Below are 12,211 nucleotides of genomic sequence, written 5' to 3'. Positions count from 1 at the left end.
TAAATTCTCCTGATTATGTTTTACAACACATTTCTGGGACAAAATGACCAATAATAAAGAAAACAAACTAACAACAAGAAGGTTTCCAGTTACAAAACATAAACGGATGACTTATTTGTTAAAACCTTCAAACCAAGACACATGATATCAAATTAAAAGCAAGGAAAGACAAAAAAAAAGACTTTCAGATATCAGGATTAAACAGGCGGAGGACAGAGGAGGCTTCAAATATGAGTCTTGGCTTGAATAGGTGTCAGGGGATTAATATGGTACAATGCCTGCCACAGGGGACCCCTTTAAATGTGAAATGTGTGTGTGTGTGTGTGTGTGTGTGTGTGCGCTCCAACCCCCCCAGAGTCCCAGAGGCAGAACAATACAGCCTTCTGCCAGTTGACAGCCTGAAGGGAGGGAGGCGTCGATAGACACCCATGAAGGGGAGGAGAGTCGACGATGAAGAGTCCGTCCCAAAAATAAACCCTCAGAAGGAGCATCATTACCACCTCCTCCCCCCCCATGACCCACATCCCACCCCTTCTACACGTCTCCTCTCACTCCGGAGTTAACGGCACCTCAGGAAGGAGATAAAACTCACTCCGCAGCAGGAAGATCACAACGTTTCAGCTGATTCGTAGCAGGTCTGCGCTTAGCTTCATTTGTGGCTCGATTTTCAGCCACATAATGAAATTAAACAGAAGCAAAAACCAGCTGCACGGCTGATAAGTATTCATGTTTAAACAAAAACCAGAGATTCACATTTTCTGTGAAAATGCTAAATAACTTTGCTTCAATTAGGTGAAGCTGCTAAAACTGACTCGTTGGAGTTAAAAACAACAGAAAACAAGCAGAAAAGAGGCGAAAATGAGCAGATGAGTAGCTAAAAGTAGCAAAACATGCAAAGATGAGCAAACCAGTTGCTAATATTAGCAAAGCTCTAGAGAGAAATTAGCAAAACAGTAGCTAAAAGCAGCAAAATGGATGCTAAAGCTAAAACCAGATGCTAATATTAGCAAAACTTTAGCTACAAATATCAAAACTGGTACAAAAGCTAAAGCTGTAGCTAAAATTAATAAAACAGTAACTAAAACCAAGAAAACAGTAGCTAAAAGCTCAAAGTAACAGAAAGGTTATTAAAAGTAGCAAAATAAGAGTAAAATAAAGCAAATTTCAAAAGGAACAATTTTTTTATTTAAGAATTGAAGAGATCTGAATGTATTTCTGTGATTTTAAGTTAAATATTTCAAAATATTTAAAAGGTAGAAACACCAAAAGTCATGGCACAGTAATGGTAATTGAGCTGAACATTTTGGTATATGAATGGTTAAAATGGCATAAAGTATGCAGGAGTAGTTTGATTTCAAAAGACGTAAGGAAAAAACTAAAAACAGTAAAACAGCCGTGGAGATGCTGACTCAGCTGATCATCCAGAGACCCTCCAGGACAGGACATCTTTCAACTCAAACAGATAAATCATTGTGAAAATACAACATTTCTGCTAGTCTGATGCATACAGCGGAGCATTTAAACACAGGATTTTCTCAAATATTTGCTATGATGTGAAAATGTGGCCTTGTCAGAGTCTGTTTTAGCCTAATTGCAGTCAGTCATGATCACAAACAAATTAGGAGTTTTGTTTATTAAAGGGGTGAACTAGGAGTGGGCGGCAGCAAAAGTAGTATTTTCCAAATTACTGAACAGTGCAAACAAATATTTCCTTATGTAAAAACAAGAGAATTTAGCAGATTTTATTCAGTTTGTGTGATTTTGCCAATTTTCTGTGTGAATTTGTCTGAAAATAAAAACTGATGCCTCTGCCAATCTCCTGTAATATCTGAAAAGCATGACCGACCATGTTGCTGCAAATGACACAGCCTGTTTATGCCGGGCAGCCTAAAAGCATCGGGTAGCTTTGGGTTTTTTTGTCTGGAGCACGAAGCTATTAGCTTTAATGGCAGCTGCTCATGTTTTCCAGCTTCCTGCAACAAATGTAAACATCCTGTTCACAGGATTGGCTGCTTGGATAAAGCCTTGTTAGAGCAATTTAAAATAAAAAACTGGGAGTGAAATAAATTTCAGAGCTTCCCATGTTTCAAAAACACACTGTAGCCTAGCAGAAATAGGGACTACTTGATAGCTCGAGCTAAGCTAAGCTAACTGCAGTTTGGGTTCAGCTACACTCGAAGTTGCAAAATGAAGCTATGTTGTTCTTTTTTTGTGCCAGTCATAGAAACTACAATTATAATATTTGCTTAAACGTCAAATCATTGATTTATTAAAAACAGAGTTTTGCTAGCTGTTCTAGCTAGTCCTAGCCAGCATGCTAACAAGCTAAAACCTAAAACAGAAATTTACTTTAAGAACTTGTCTCCCATGTTTTATTCACAAACAGGAGTTTAGTGTAAAAATGCTAATCTATCACAAAGATAAAATACATAAAAATACAAAAAAAGACACTAAATCTATAAAACTCTGTAATAATTACTCGTAAAGCAAAAGATTCTACTATATTTTTAACGAGTTCACATGTGCAGAAACGTGCCCACATGTGATTTTCCACATGTGATGCTCATGAGTTTTGTTTTGCTTTCAAAACCATGTTTAGCTCAATACAAAAAAAAACCAAAAACATTCACTTTACATGGAAATCACATGTGAAAATGTAAAATTTTGGAAAAAGACGTGCTTTTGCTCGTGTTTCCCAGGTGAATATGAAACAAAAATCAGGAGCTTCTCGCAGAAAATCATGGTTACACATGTGTTTCACGTCACGTTAATTCGTATTGTTTTCATGTGTAAAAACATATGATTTTCACACGTAAAGCTCATGTGGGTTTTCTGTAAGAGTAGGAGCATAAACCATGAATCAGCCAGAATAAGAAACATTTAGTAAAAACCATTAAAGTATCTATTTCAGAGATGTCTGCAGCTGCGTGTGTAAATAACTCAGATTATTCTACTTTCAGTCCTTTGGGAAACAAAGTGAGATTAATGGTAGCGTGTAATTTAAAAACAACAACGTCTGAGCGGGACGGAGGGACAGTTTCAGACAGAAGGTGAGGCTATGTAAAGAAAGGCGAACGTAATTGAGGAGAAATGATCCGAGCAGCCAGAGGATATTTTTTGCACCCTGGTGCCAAGAAGTGGCCCAGAGCAGACAGCGGTATAGATTTCCCTCGACTGAGCCAAGGTTAGCTGATACCCCCCACCACACCGCTACTCTACAAACAAACGAAGCGCTGACGTCACAGAAACTAACAACATGTTCCTCACCTGTTGTCTCGAATGTGAAAACGTTAATCTAAACTTGCACGGGTTCAAATAAATGGCTCCATTTCTGGTCACCTTCATGCCCTTTGGATGCTCATTGCCTCATTAAAAAAAACAAACATGCAGCTTCTTTTTGTTTAGACTTAAAAACTAGTTTTTAAGTTTTATCGAAATCAACAAACTAATTAGATTGGAGCTTTTATATTTCTGAGAGACTGGAAAACCAACAAAGCCTAAGATTTGAGAGAGAGCAGAGATTTGACCCGATCATTTCTTTATTAATAGATGAAACTTGAGTTTAGAACAACCTGTTTTTGTTTTTAAACACAGAGGCGACAGAAATCCTCCCCGAGGCTGCAGGCGACTGAAGCCGACACCGAGGGAAAGACGGGACGCTGAACGCTCTGAACGCCTCGATATTTTATGTCAATTCTGAGCTGAAAAATGCTGTTTTTATCTAACAGACATAAACTGATCATGAGTCACTTCTGTGCAGAACGCTGGTCGTAAACCGGGGTTCTCTGCTGCAGACGCACCTGTGACGGTCAGACATGTTCGTACGAGCTCCACCATCAACACAGGAAGTTGGCGACAGGTTAGGCCTAACTGCTGAGATCTGCATTGCACCTTTCAGCACCGAGCTCCACCCATGAGCCGTCACACACAAACATCACGGTTCTGCAAACCCTCTCAGTCCCGTAACAATCCCCACGTACAGGTGAGGCCTAAACCGAAGGAGACGTTGGAAAAGATGGTGTCAGAGAATCAGGTGTGGCTGAAAATGATGCGCTTCAGGCACCATTTCAGATTAATTCTACCCTCTTACAAAGGATAAAAACAAAAAAACAGAATGCAAAAGTAACAATATGAAGTTCTGAGCATGCCAGTTAGAGAATAACTCATCTATTTGGAGTTGGATACATAATAATTAAATGTAACAATAACAATTTGGGACTGACATCCTGAATTGTGATGAAAGCTTGAACCTGCAGAAGCCTTTTACAGTTGACCCAGAATCATGACCCAGAATTTGCAGAGCCACTCGCTTTCTAAACCACGCCATAAAACTTATAATAATTAAGACGGTTAAATAAAACGAAAGCCTTCTGATAAATCTGACTTCCTGCGCTCGCTCCGTTTTAACCTTGATCCTGATGAGGTCAGAGTATCGACTCGTCAGAACAGGTGGCCGACCTGAGGGTAATCAAGGCCTCGGGCCGGTCGCCCACATCGCGAACACACACACACACACACACACACACACTGTAAGCCCTGACACAACTGTAGCACAATAAATAAAACAAGTTAAAGCTCTTCAAACTGCCAAACAGAACCGTTATTCTTGTAAAGTCAGACTTATTGATCGGCGCCAAAGATCAAGTCTAAACTTTGCACAAAGACATCCGTGCACGAACGCACGCAAACAGCCAACACCTAACCGCAGGGCGTGATTGCTGACGCGTTTTGCTCAAATGCACCTTTTTCTTTTTTTTTTTGCCCAGAAAAATTCACTGCATCAAAACGAAACCGAAGACATTGGAGACACGAAAGTCAACATGATGTTCAGAAAAACCCACAAAGCAGCAATAAACGGGGGGAAATGAGGGATAATGTCTTAGAAAATAAAACCCTCTAAGGTGTGAAAGCTTGTGTGCAGTATTTATTTATATATATATATATATATATATATATATATATATATATATATATATATATATATATATATATATATATATATAATTAAACTTTTGTTAAATTCTTAACATCGTGGTATTTCAGCTGATTGTTTCCCTGCACACGCGCTGAACCCGCCTGTCCTCTGCAGCTGATTCTTCATTTTTCTCTCGCTCCCTGAGCGTGCTCGCTGCTCATCCATCTTTCTGTCTTTCTCAAACACCCGTCCACCCCCTCAGTCGTCCCACTGGGACCCCCCCTTCATCTCAGTGTGTGTGTTGTGCCTGGATGATTATCTGTGAGGCTGAATCGTGACAAAAGAGAAGCTCCTGATCTCTCCCAGCCCGACTCGTCCTCCTTTCTCTACCTTTTTCTTCACCTCCCGCGATCGCTTCCTCGCCCTCTTTTTCTCCTTCTCCTTCTCCTTCTCCTCCTCTGCGGCGATATTCTCATCCGCCTTTTTCTTCAGCTGCGAGGCGGCGTGCGCCATGCTGCTCCGGCCCAATTAGTCCACACAGGTGGGAAGCAGGAGAGGCGAGACGGAGAGCCGACCCAAAGTGTCCTCTTTAACCTTTTTTTTTTTTCTTCTCAGCTCCTGGTTTTGTTCCTCCTCTTCCTCACAGGGTGTTACAGGTGTGTGAGGAGGAGACTGCCTCTGTCTTTGTTAAGCTCCTTTTCTTCCTCTGCAGCTATCCACGCTGTGCAGATGCTATGATCCAGTCTGGGGCAGGACAGAGACACGACACGCTTCTTCCACTGCACAGAGCTCAAAGTGAAAAATTATTTCAGCAAATACAAAAAAGGAAGCTTCTTTGAACAGTTCAAACGGTCCTCTGGTTGTAGAATTATGTATAAAAATAGTTACAGGTGCACTAATCCAGCTCCAGATCCAAGAAGGGGCTCAAGCTCCAGCCCCCAGCCCAGCAAGGAGCTCCGTTTTGTGGGTAAAAAGCCTCGTCCTGCCCCCGAGTCGGCCACCTGCACCTGAGCCATCCTCCGTGCAGACACAGATGCTCCCGCTCGGTCCGAGACGTCTCGCCGGGACACGTGAACGGCAGGGAAATGACAGAAGGTGGAGATAAGAGGAGGAAGGAGGGGGCAGAGAGAGGTAGAAGAGCAGCTGGGACAGCAGGGGGAGAAAAAGGAGGGCGTCGGGTTGGATGAATACCTCTGCTTCGTACCAGCTGGCTACGGCTCAGAGATAAAGAGAGGAAAGAAGAAGGATGAGTCTTCACGCAGGGAGGGGGTCGGCTGTTTCTCAGCAGGCACTGCGTGTGCAGCCATGATGCTCCTGTTATGAAACTTATTGCCTCACCCCCCTCAGACCCCACACCAAATACACCTCCATCACACTTGGCTAGCTTAAAAACACATTTAAAATGTCCAACAACCAATCAGATCAGTCAAGCACATCGACTTGTAGTAGAGACTGGACAAGTTCAGACAAAAGAAAAAGACAATTTTCACATTCTTGGCAAATTCTGGACCAGAAATTCAGCAGCAGTTGGCAAACGCTGCTTTAAAAATGAAACCTACTAATGTGAAGTGAAACTATCAACCGATCTCAAATGTTCGGCTGCAGATGACCCACTTCTGATACGAATCCATCCGCTGGTGCAAACAGGAACCTTTAGGGTCATCAGAGCAGGTTTGATTTGACTGGTTTTCCTGGAAATGGGTTCAAACCTGGCTTCGTGGATGAGGCTAACAATAACAGGAAAACCAGAAAAAGAATCTTCTATTAACGTAATTCTCCAGAAGATTTCATTTTAAATCTTCAAAACTCCACAGAAGAGAGCCTCTCCAAACGCTCGGCTCCGTGCAAAACATTTAATCTGCCTGGATGTCGTCAGGTGTGAGCAGAAAGTAAACATGTAAGTTGAACAAACAGCCCTGAAACATCAGAAAACTGCTTCAGTTTAAGGCTCTCTGTTACGGTTTAAAAGAGAAAAGATTTTCTGCATTTCGCCAACTGCTTTACATGAGAAAGTTTCAAAGCTCTTGTGTGATTTGTTTGCCCCCAGAGTGTGACTTTCTGCAGTAAAATCAGTGTTTCTTTCTGCAACTCAGGAGATATTTTGCTAACAAACACACAAACAAGCAGGTAATTACATTATCGCCTCACACTCATGATACATGAGGCCAAATGATCAGAAAACACCAAATATTTTCTCTTAAATGTGAGAAATTATTAAAAAAGAAATGTTTTGTGTATCAATGAATCATTTATTGAAATGTATAATTCATAAAAACACTGATCTGATCAAATATTTATTTTAAAAATGCCTCTCAAAAGTAATTAGCTACTTTCCATAAATCATTAGGATTCAGAATTAAATTATTTATAAAAAAGAAAAAAATTCTGTTTTTCATGAGGTGACTTTTTAAAGGAAACCAAAAATGGCTTCAAATTTAAAGAATAGGAATTATTATTAATGGATTTGTGCACATTGGTATTTGTTGTTGTTGTTGTCGTGTGTGTGTGTGTGTGTGTGTGTGTGTGTGTGTGTGTGAGTGTGTGTGGAGTGCTGGTATGATCTCATGTCTACAGACTGCAGCTGATGAATAATAAAAACATCAGGATGCAGGATGAAGCTGGAAAACATGATCGGATCACATGACGGCAGAGGAGGCTTCTGATTGGCTGATTTAATAAAACAGCTTTTGGCTCTAGAAGGAGTTCTGACCCACATTAAAGCACCAACAAACATCTGAAATCATTGGAGTCACACCGATTCAAGATGGCCGCCACAGCTAACTGAGCTAAAAGCTGGTGTGGTAGTAGAGAGTCATTCACAACATGTTCTCTGAGCAATTCCAGTCTTGAGAATCGACTGGAGTTGGGACTAACAATCCGATGTTGTTCTTCTTCTGCTGACCAGAAGAAGCCGCCGCTGAACACCAACGAAGAAGAATCCGCAGGAAGTGTGTGCGGCGGCGATGGAAAATGAGGCTCAACTTTAATAAAGAAATGAGCGGGCGGCTCAGAGGGCGGCGCTCGACCAACATGATTCATGGTGCAGACGTAACAGAGCGCCCCGTCTGTGACGCGCTGCGCCGGCCTTCCTCTGGCTCCGCCCCCTCAGCCCAGCACACGACGTGCCACTCCGTTAACCGTGGCGTCCAAACTGAAAGGTCACAGCTCACATCGCCTCCTGAAAGAATCAGGATCGAGGATCGTCAGGAATCTGATTTTCAAAGATTGACAAAGACGGCTGCAGCGTGAGAGGATCTTAGTTTAAAAACCGTGGCGTGAAAGATGGCGGGCGACTGCTAGGACTTGAATCATTTCTTCAAAGAGTCTTCATCAGGATGGAGTTCGCTCACAGATCTCTGAGTGTTTAAATGAAGTCACGTTTTAAAGAAAAACACTCCTGAGTGGAAACTTTCAGCCCAGCCTGACGCCCGAGGCCATCAGGAACCAAACCCAGTCTCTCTGTCAGCCGGCGGTTTCAGGGAGGATTTATCGGATTAATCCCTCATTATCTTCATCTGGAAGAGGAGCTTCTGAATGAGTCTTAAAGGCGTCCTGCCTGGCCTGAACCTGGGATTAACAGCAGCTGATTTCTGGATCAGACGGCTAAACGGATCCCAACAGAAGAGATGAAGATAATGAAAAGTTTCCTCCTCTTCCTCAGATCCCTTCGTCGGCCTCCGGGTGTGGAGATCTTTTCCTTTCGGTTTGTCTTGGTCAAACTTTGCGTCGTTGTTTTAAAAAAGGAAATCATCAGAAAAACGAGCTGAACAAACTAAACGTAGATTTGTGTTCAGTAACTATAAAACCTTTTAATTATTTTGTCAAAAGTTTAGTTTAAAGTGAAATTAAACAATCTGCCCAAACAATAATCCCAATTAAAATAAATAAACCTGAGAAAATTAGCATTTTCTGCTAAACGCTGAGCGCTGAAACTCAGCTGGAAAAGTTAAAACAAGCTGAATTTAACAAAACTGTCACTAAAAGCTAAAATGAGCAAAACCACAGCTGAATGCTAGAGTTTATCCAACAGTAGCCGAAAGCTAAAATTAGCAAAACTGCAGCTAAAAGGTAAAAGATACAGAAGAAGACAAAAGCAGAGGTTGTTAGAACAAAGAAGGAATCAAAGAGAAAAATGTTTTAAATGAAGTTAAATATTTTAAAAAGTATAAAAGTTATAATAACCAAACGTCACGGCAGCCGAACAAGTTAAAGAGCTGAAAGCAAAAAGGATAAAACTACAAACAGGAAAATTAACACATTAAATTAGACAAAGCAGGAAGTTCGGATGTCCCAAAAGTTTGCAACAAAAAAAATGCACTTTATTAAATTAATAATCCTACAATATTTTCACTGATTCGTTTGTTTTTCCTGTAAAAACCACAGGATTTAAACTCCTGAATGTGTAGAAAAATAAACAAAAAAGATCAACTTTCATAAAGTCGCACTGCTGCAATGAATGATTATTAAAAAAAATAAATATTCAGCAACAACCTGAAAATATCAATAAATTAAATCAGAACATTTATTTTATCGGTTTCACTATTAAACTTTGCTTTATTTTCCATGAAACAAACAAAAATAAATATACAACAGATTCAGGGCAGATGAATAAACTAAAGATGGATAAATAAATTTAATTTAATGTTCCTTCTGTGATTAAAGGAAACTAACTTTGACAAAAAGATGTTTTTGAACCTTTTTCCTCCATCCTGACGAACTAAAGCTCAGTTTTTAAAATGTGGCGTTTGTCTCCCTCTAGTGGCCAGATGAGGAATCTGACTTCTGCTGCTTTTCTGTCCTTCAGGTGTTTTTAAAACCCGAGTTATTCACCTGTTCTGGACACGACGCCTGCAGGTGAATTCATTTCAGACGCTCAAATCACGGTACAGCTTTTTGTTTTAAAATGATAATAATCACAAAAGTAAACTAATCAAATGTAATACGAGTCCAATGATTTATCTTGAAGAGACACTGAGTAGCGATCAGGGTAACAACAGATCACAGGTTAGTTTTAAAACCCAGTTTTTTATGATACAGTTTATTATTTCAGAACATGCAGTACTTTTGCTGAACACTGAGGGGCGCCCTAACACCAATAATGGAGCAAACAAACAGCTTCTTGGCTGATTTTACTGATTTAAAATATAAATTCTTACATTTGTTTAATGAAGCTTCACGCCACTGCTTGCAGAAATCAAACTGAAAGAAGCTGTTCATGAATTTAAAATGTCTTAATAACAAAAAGCATGAAATTTAGATGAATGGCTTTTTTTTTTTTTTTTTGCACTTTCAACTCAGTTTGCACTTTGTAGGATGGACATTTTCTTTCCAAATGCTGAATCAAAAGAAGAGCAGCACGATGATCCCTGGTTTGAGTCCAGCAGGTATGAGACTACGAGCCAAGGAACCTAAAAATATTTAATTCAGTTTCAGTGTCTGGGTTGTATTGTCTGTCAGGTGAGTGAAGACGACACAAGCAGCTCATCTGAAGCACATAAATCAGGTTTTCCACAGATAAAAATCACTGAATGGCGCCCTGATTGGTCCAGACTGGCACCAATAATAAACTCTGAGCCCAAACGTGTGAAAACATCTCTGGTTTTGATTCGATTAAAAAAATCTTTTTAAAAAAGTCTCCTTAATGGATTTCAGTTCCTTAAAACCGCACGCCATCCCATCACAACATCCTGACTGTGGAGGAAATGGATCAATTAGCTGCAATTATGATCTTTTTAACATGAAGCCTCAGAAATGGAGGAACGGAATCTTAAATATCCAGAAATCGTACTATTATTGTTCCATCTGTACATAATGCACCTTCATAATTTTTATAATTAATTACAAAGTCACGATGTTCTCTGAGTCATCCAATCTGAACTGCAAACGGTGTCCTAGTGGCCATCAGTAAATTCTAAAAGTAAAAGATATCCCTAATTTGTGAAGAAATAATAAAATTGAATCCCATCCAAACGCATTTGTGTTGATGAGGTGAGCAGCCAAGCGTGCCGAGCTCAGAGGAGGTGAGGATTTAAAGCTGAACGAGCCTAAAATCTCTAAACTCCGAGGATATTCTTAACAAATTGTACGTTGCTGCTTATTCTTCTCCTTTTTACTCGTTGGGAAATTGAAACGAGATCAAGTTTTATTTGTGTAGCACATTTCCTGCATGACAACCTAATGTGCATTTCAACAAGATTAAAACTACTATTTGAAAATTATATAAAACTTAAAACTAACAGACAGACACGTTGCATTCAAACTGCAGCTGCTTCTTTTTAAGTCTCCCAACAACCAGGTAGACAACTTCTTCCATTTTTATATATATATATATATATATATATATATGAGAGTGATTATATCCTGTGACTAACTCATCTGGTTTTCTGCACGGATGTTTTGGTAGAAAAACTGTATTAAAGAACAAAAATGGACCATTTATCATGAAACTAATTAAAAAAGGAATTTATATTCCAATAAATTTGTATATAACCACTTAGTTGTGATATGTTCTGGGTGACTTTTCTTGTAAATTATGGTAATTTTTGTGTTAGCCTTCAACACTTTGTTTATAGAGCTAATAAATACAGAAGAGTTCCAGTGACTCTCAGCTGTCACGTCAAAGAAAAGCTCTTATTGTTTCGACATAACGTGGCCTCTGTCTCCCTCGGCTGCCTCTTCACCGTGATGTTTTCTCACACACTCTGGCTCTCAGGATGTCTGACGCAGACGCCTGGATATGGGTCGACGCAGCAACAGATAACACTCTGTCACGCTCAAGTAACTGCCGGGCGATGGGTTAGAGGTGGAACACAAAAAGGGTTTGAAAGCTGACAGGAATCAAAGGAAAGTCCTAAAAGGTGCTCCGTTTCAGAGTCTCTCATTCTTAAAACAATTTAAACTAATAATAAAACAATATTCTACGATCGCGCTGAAGTGTGACGCATCGAGAGCCAAACAGGAACGCCAACGAGGCAGGAAATAGTAAATATAGGTGGTGTCGGGGCGGAACCGACCCAAACGTCCAGCAGCTGAGACCAACACCGGCCTCCTCCACCTGTCGGACCAACACCGGCCTCCTCCACCTGTCAGACAGGCGCCGGCCTCCTCCACCTGTCGGACCAACACCGGCCTCCTCCACCTGTCAGACAGGCGCCGGCCTCCTCCACCTGTCGGACCAGCGCCGGCCTCCTCCACCTGTCGGACCAACGCCTGCCTCCTCCACCTGTCGGACCAACGCCGGCCTCCTCCACCTGTCGGACCAACGCCGGCCTCCTCCACCTGTCGGACCAACACCGG

General features: G+C 40.8%; 1 protein-coding gene across 20 annotated transcripts in view; it reads right to left on the bottom strand.

Moving 5' to 3' along the window:
* LOC108247393 (ankyrin-3) overlaps window positions 1–6,071 on the bottom strand; it is a 94,767-nt gene extending 88,696 nt beyond the window's left edge. For 9 of the 20 annotated variants that reach the window (XM_037980730.1, XM_037980733.1, XM_037980736.1 and 6 more), the window contains exon 1: window positions 5,306–6,063. In XM_037980730.1, the coding sequence (XP_037836658.1) occupies window positions 5,306–5,428 (123 nt within the window). In that variant the 5' untranslated portion in view covers window positions 5,429–6,063. Of the gene's footprint in view, window positions 1–5,305 lie in introns of all 20 variants that reach the window. The other 11 variants (XM_037980746.1, XM_037980748.1, XM_037980747.1 and 8 more) reach the window with 9 other exon arrangements.
* Between the last annotated feature and the right edge of the window lie 6,140 nt (window positions 6,072–12,211).

The sequence above is a fragment of the Kryptolebias marmoratus genome, linkage group LG17, assembly GCF_001649575.2.
Source record: "Kryptolebias marmoratus isolate JLee-2015 linkage group LG17, ASM164957v2, whole genome shotgun sequence".
Lineage (NCBI taxonomy): Eukaryota > Metazoa > Chordata > Actinopteri > Cyprinodontiformes > Rivulidae > Kryptolebias > Kryptolebias marmoratus.
The sequence above is the reverse complement of the archived record's forward strand: the minus strand, read 5'-3'. Positions and strand labels throughout refer to the sequence as shown.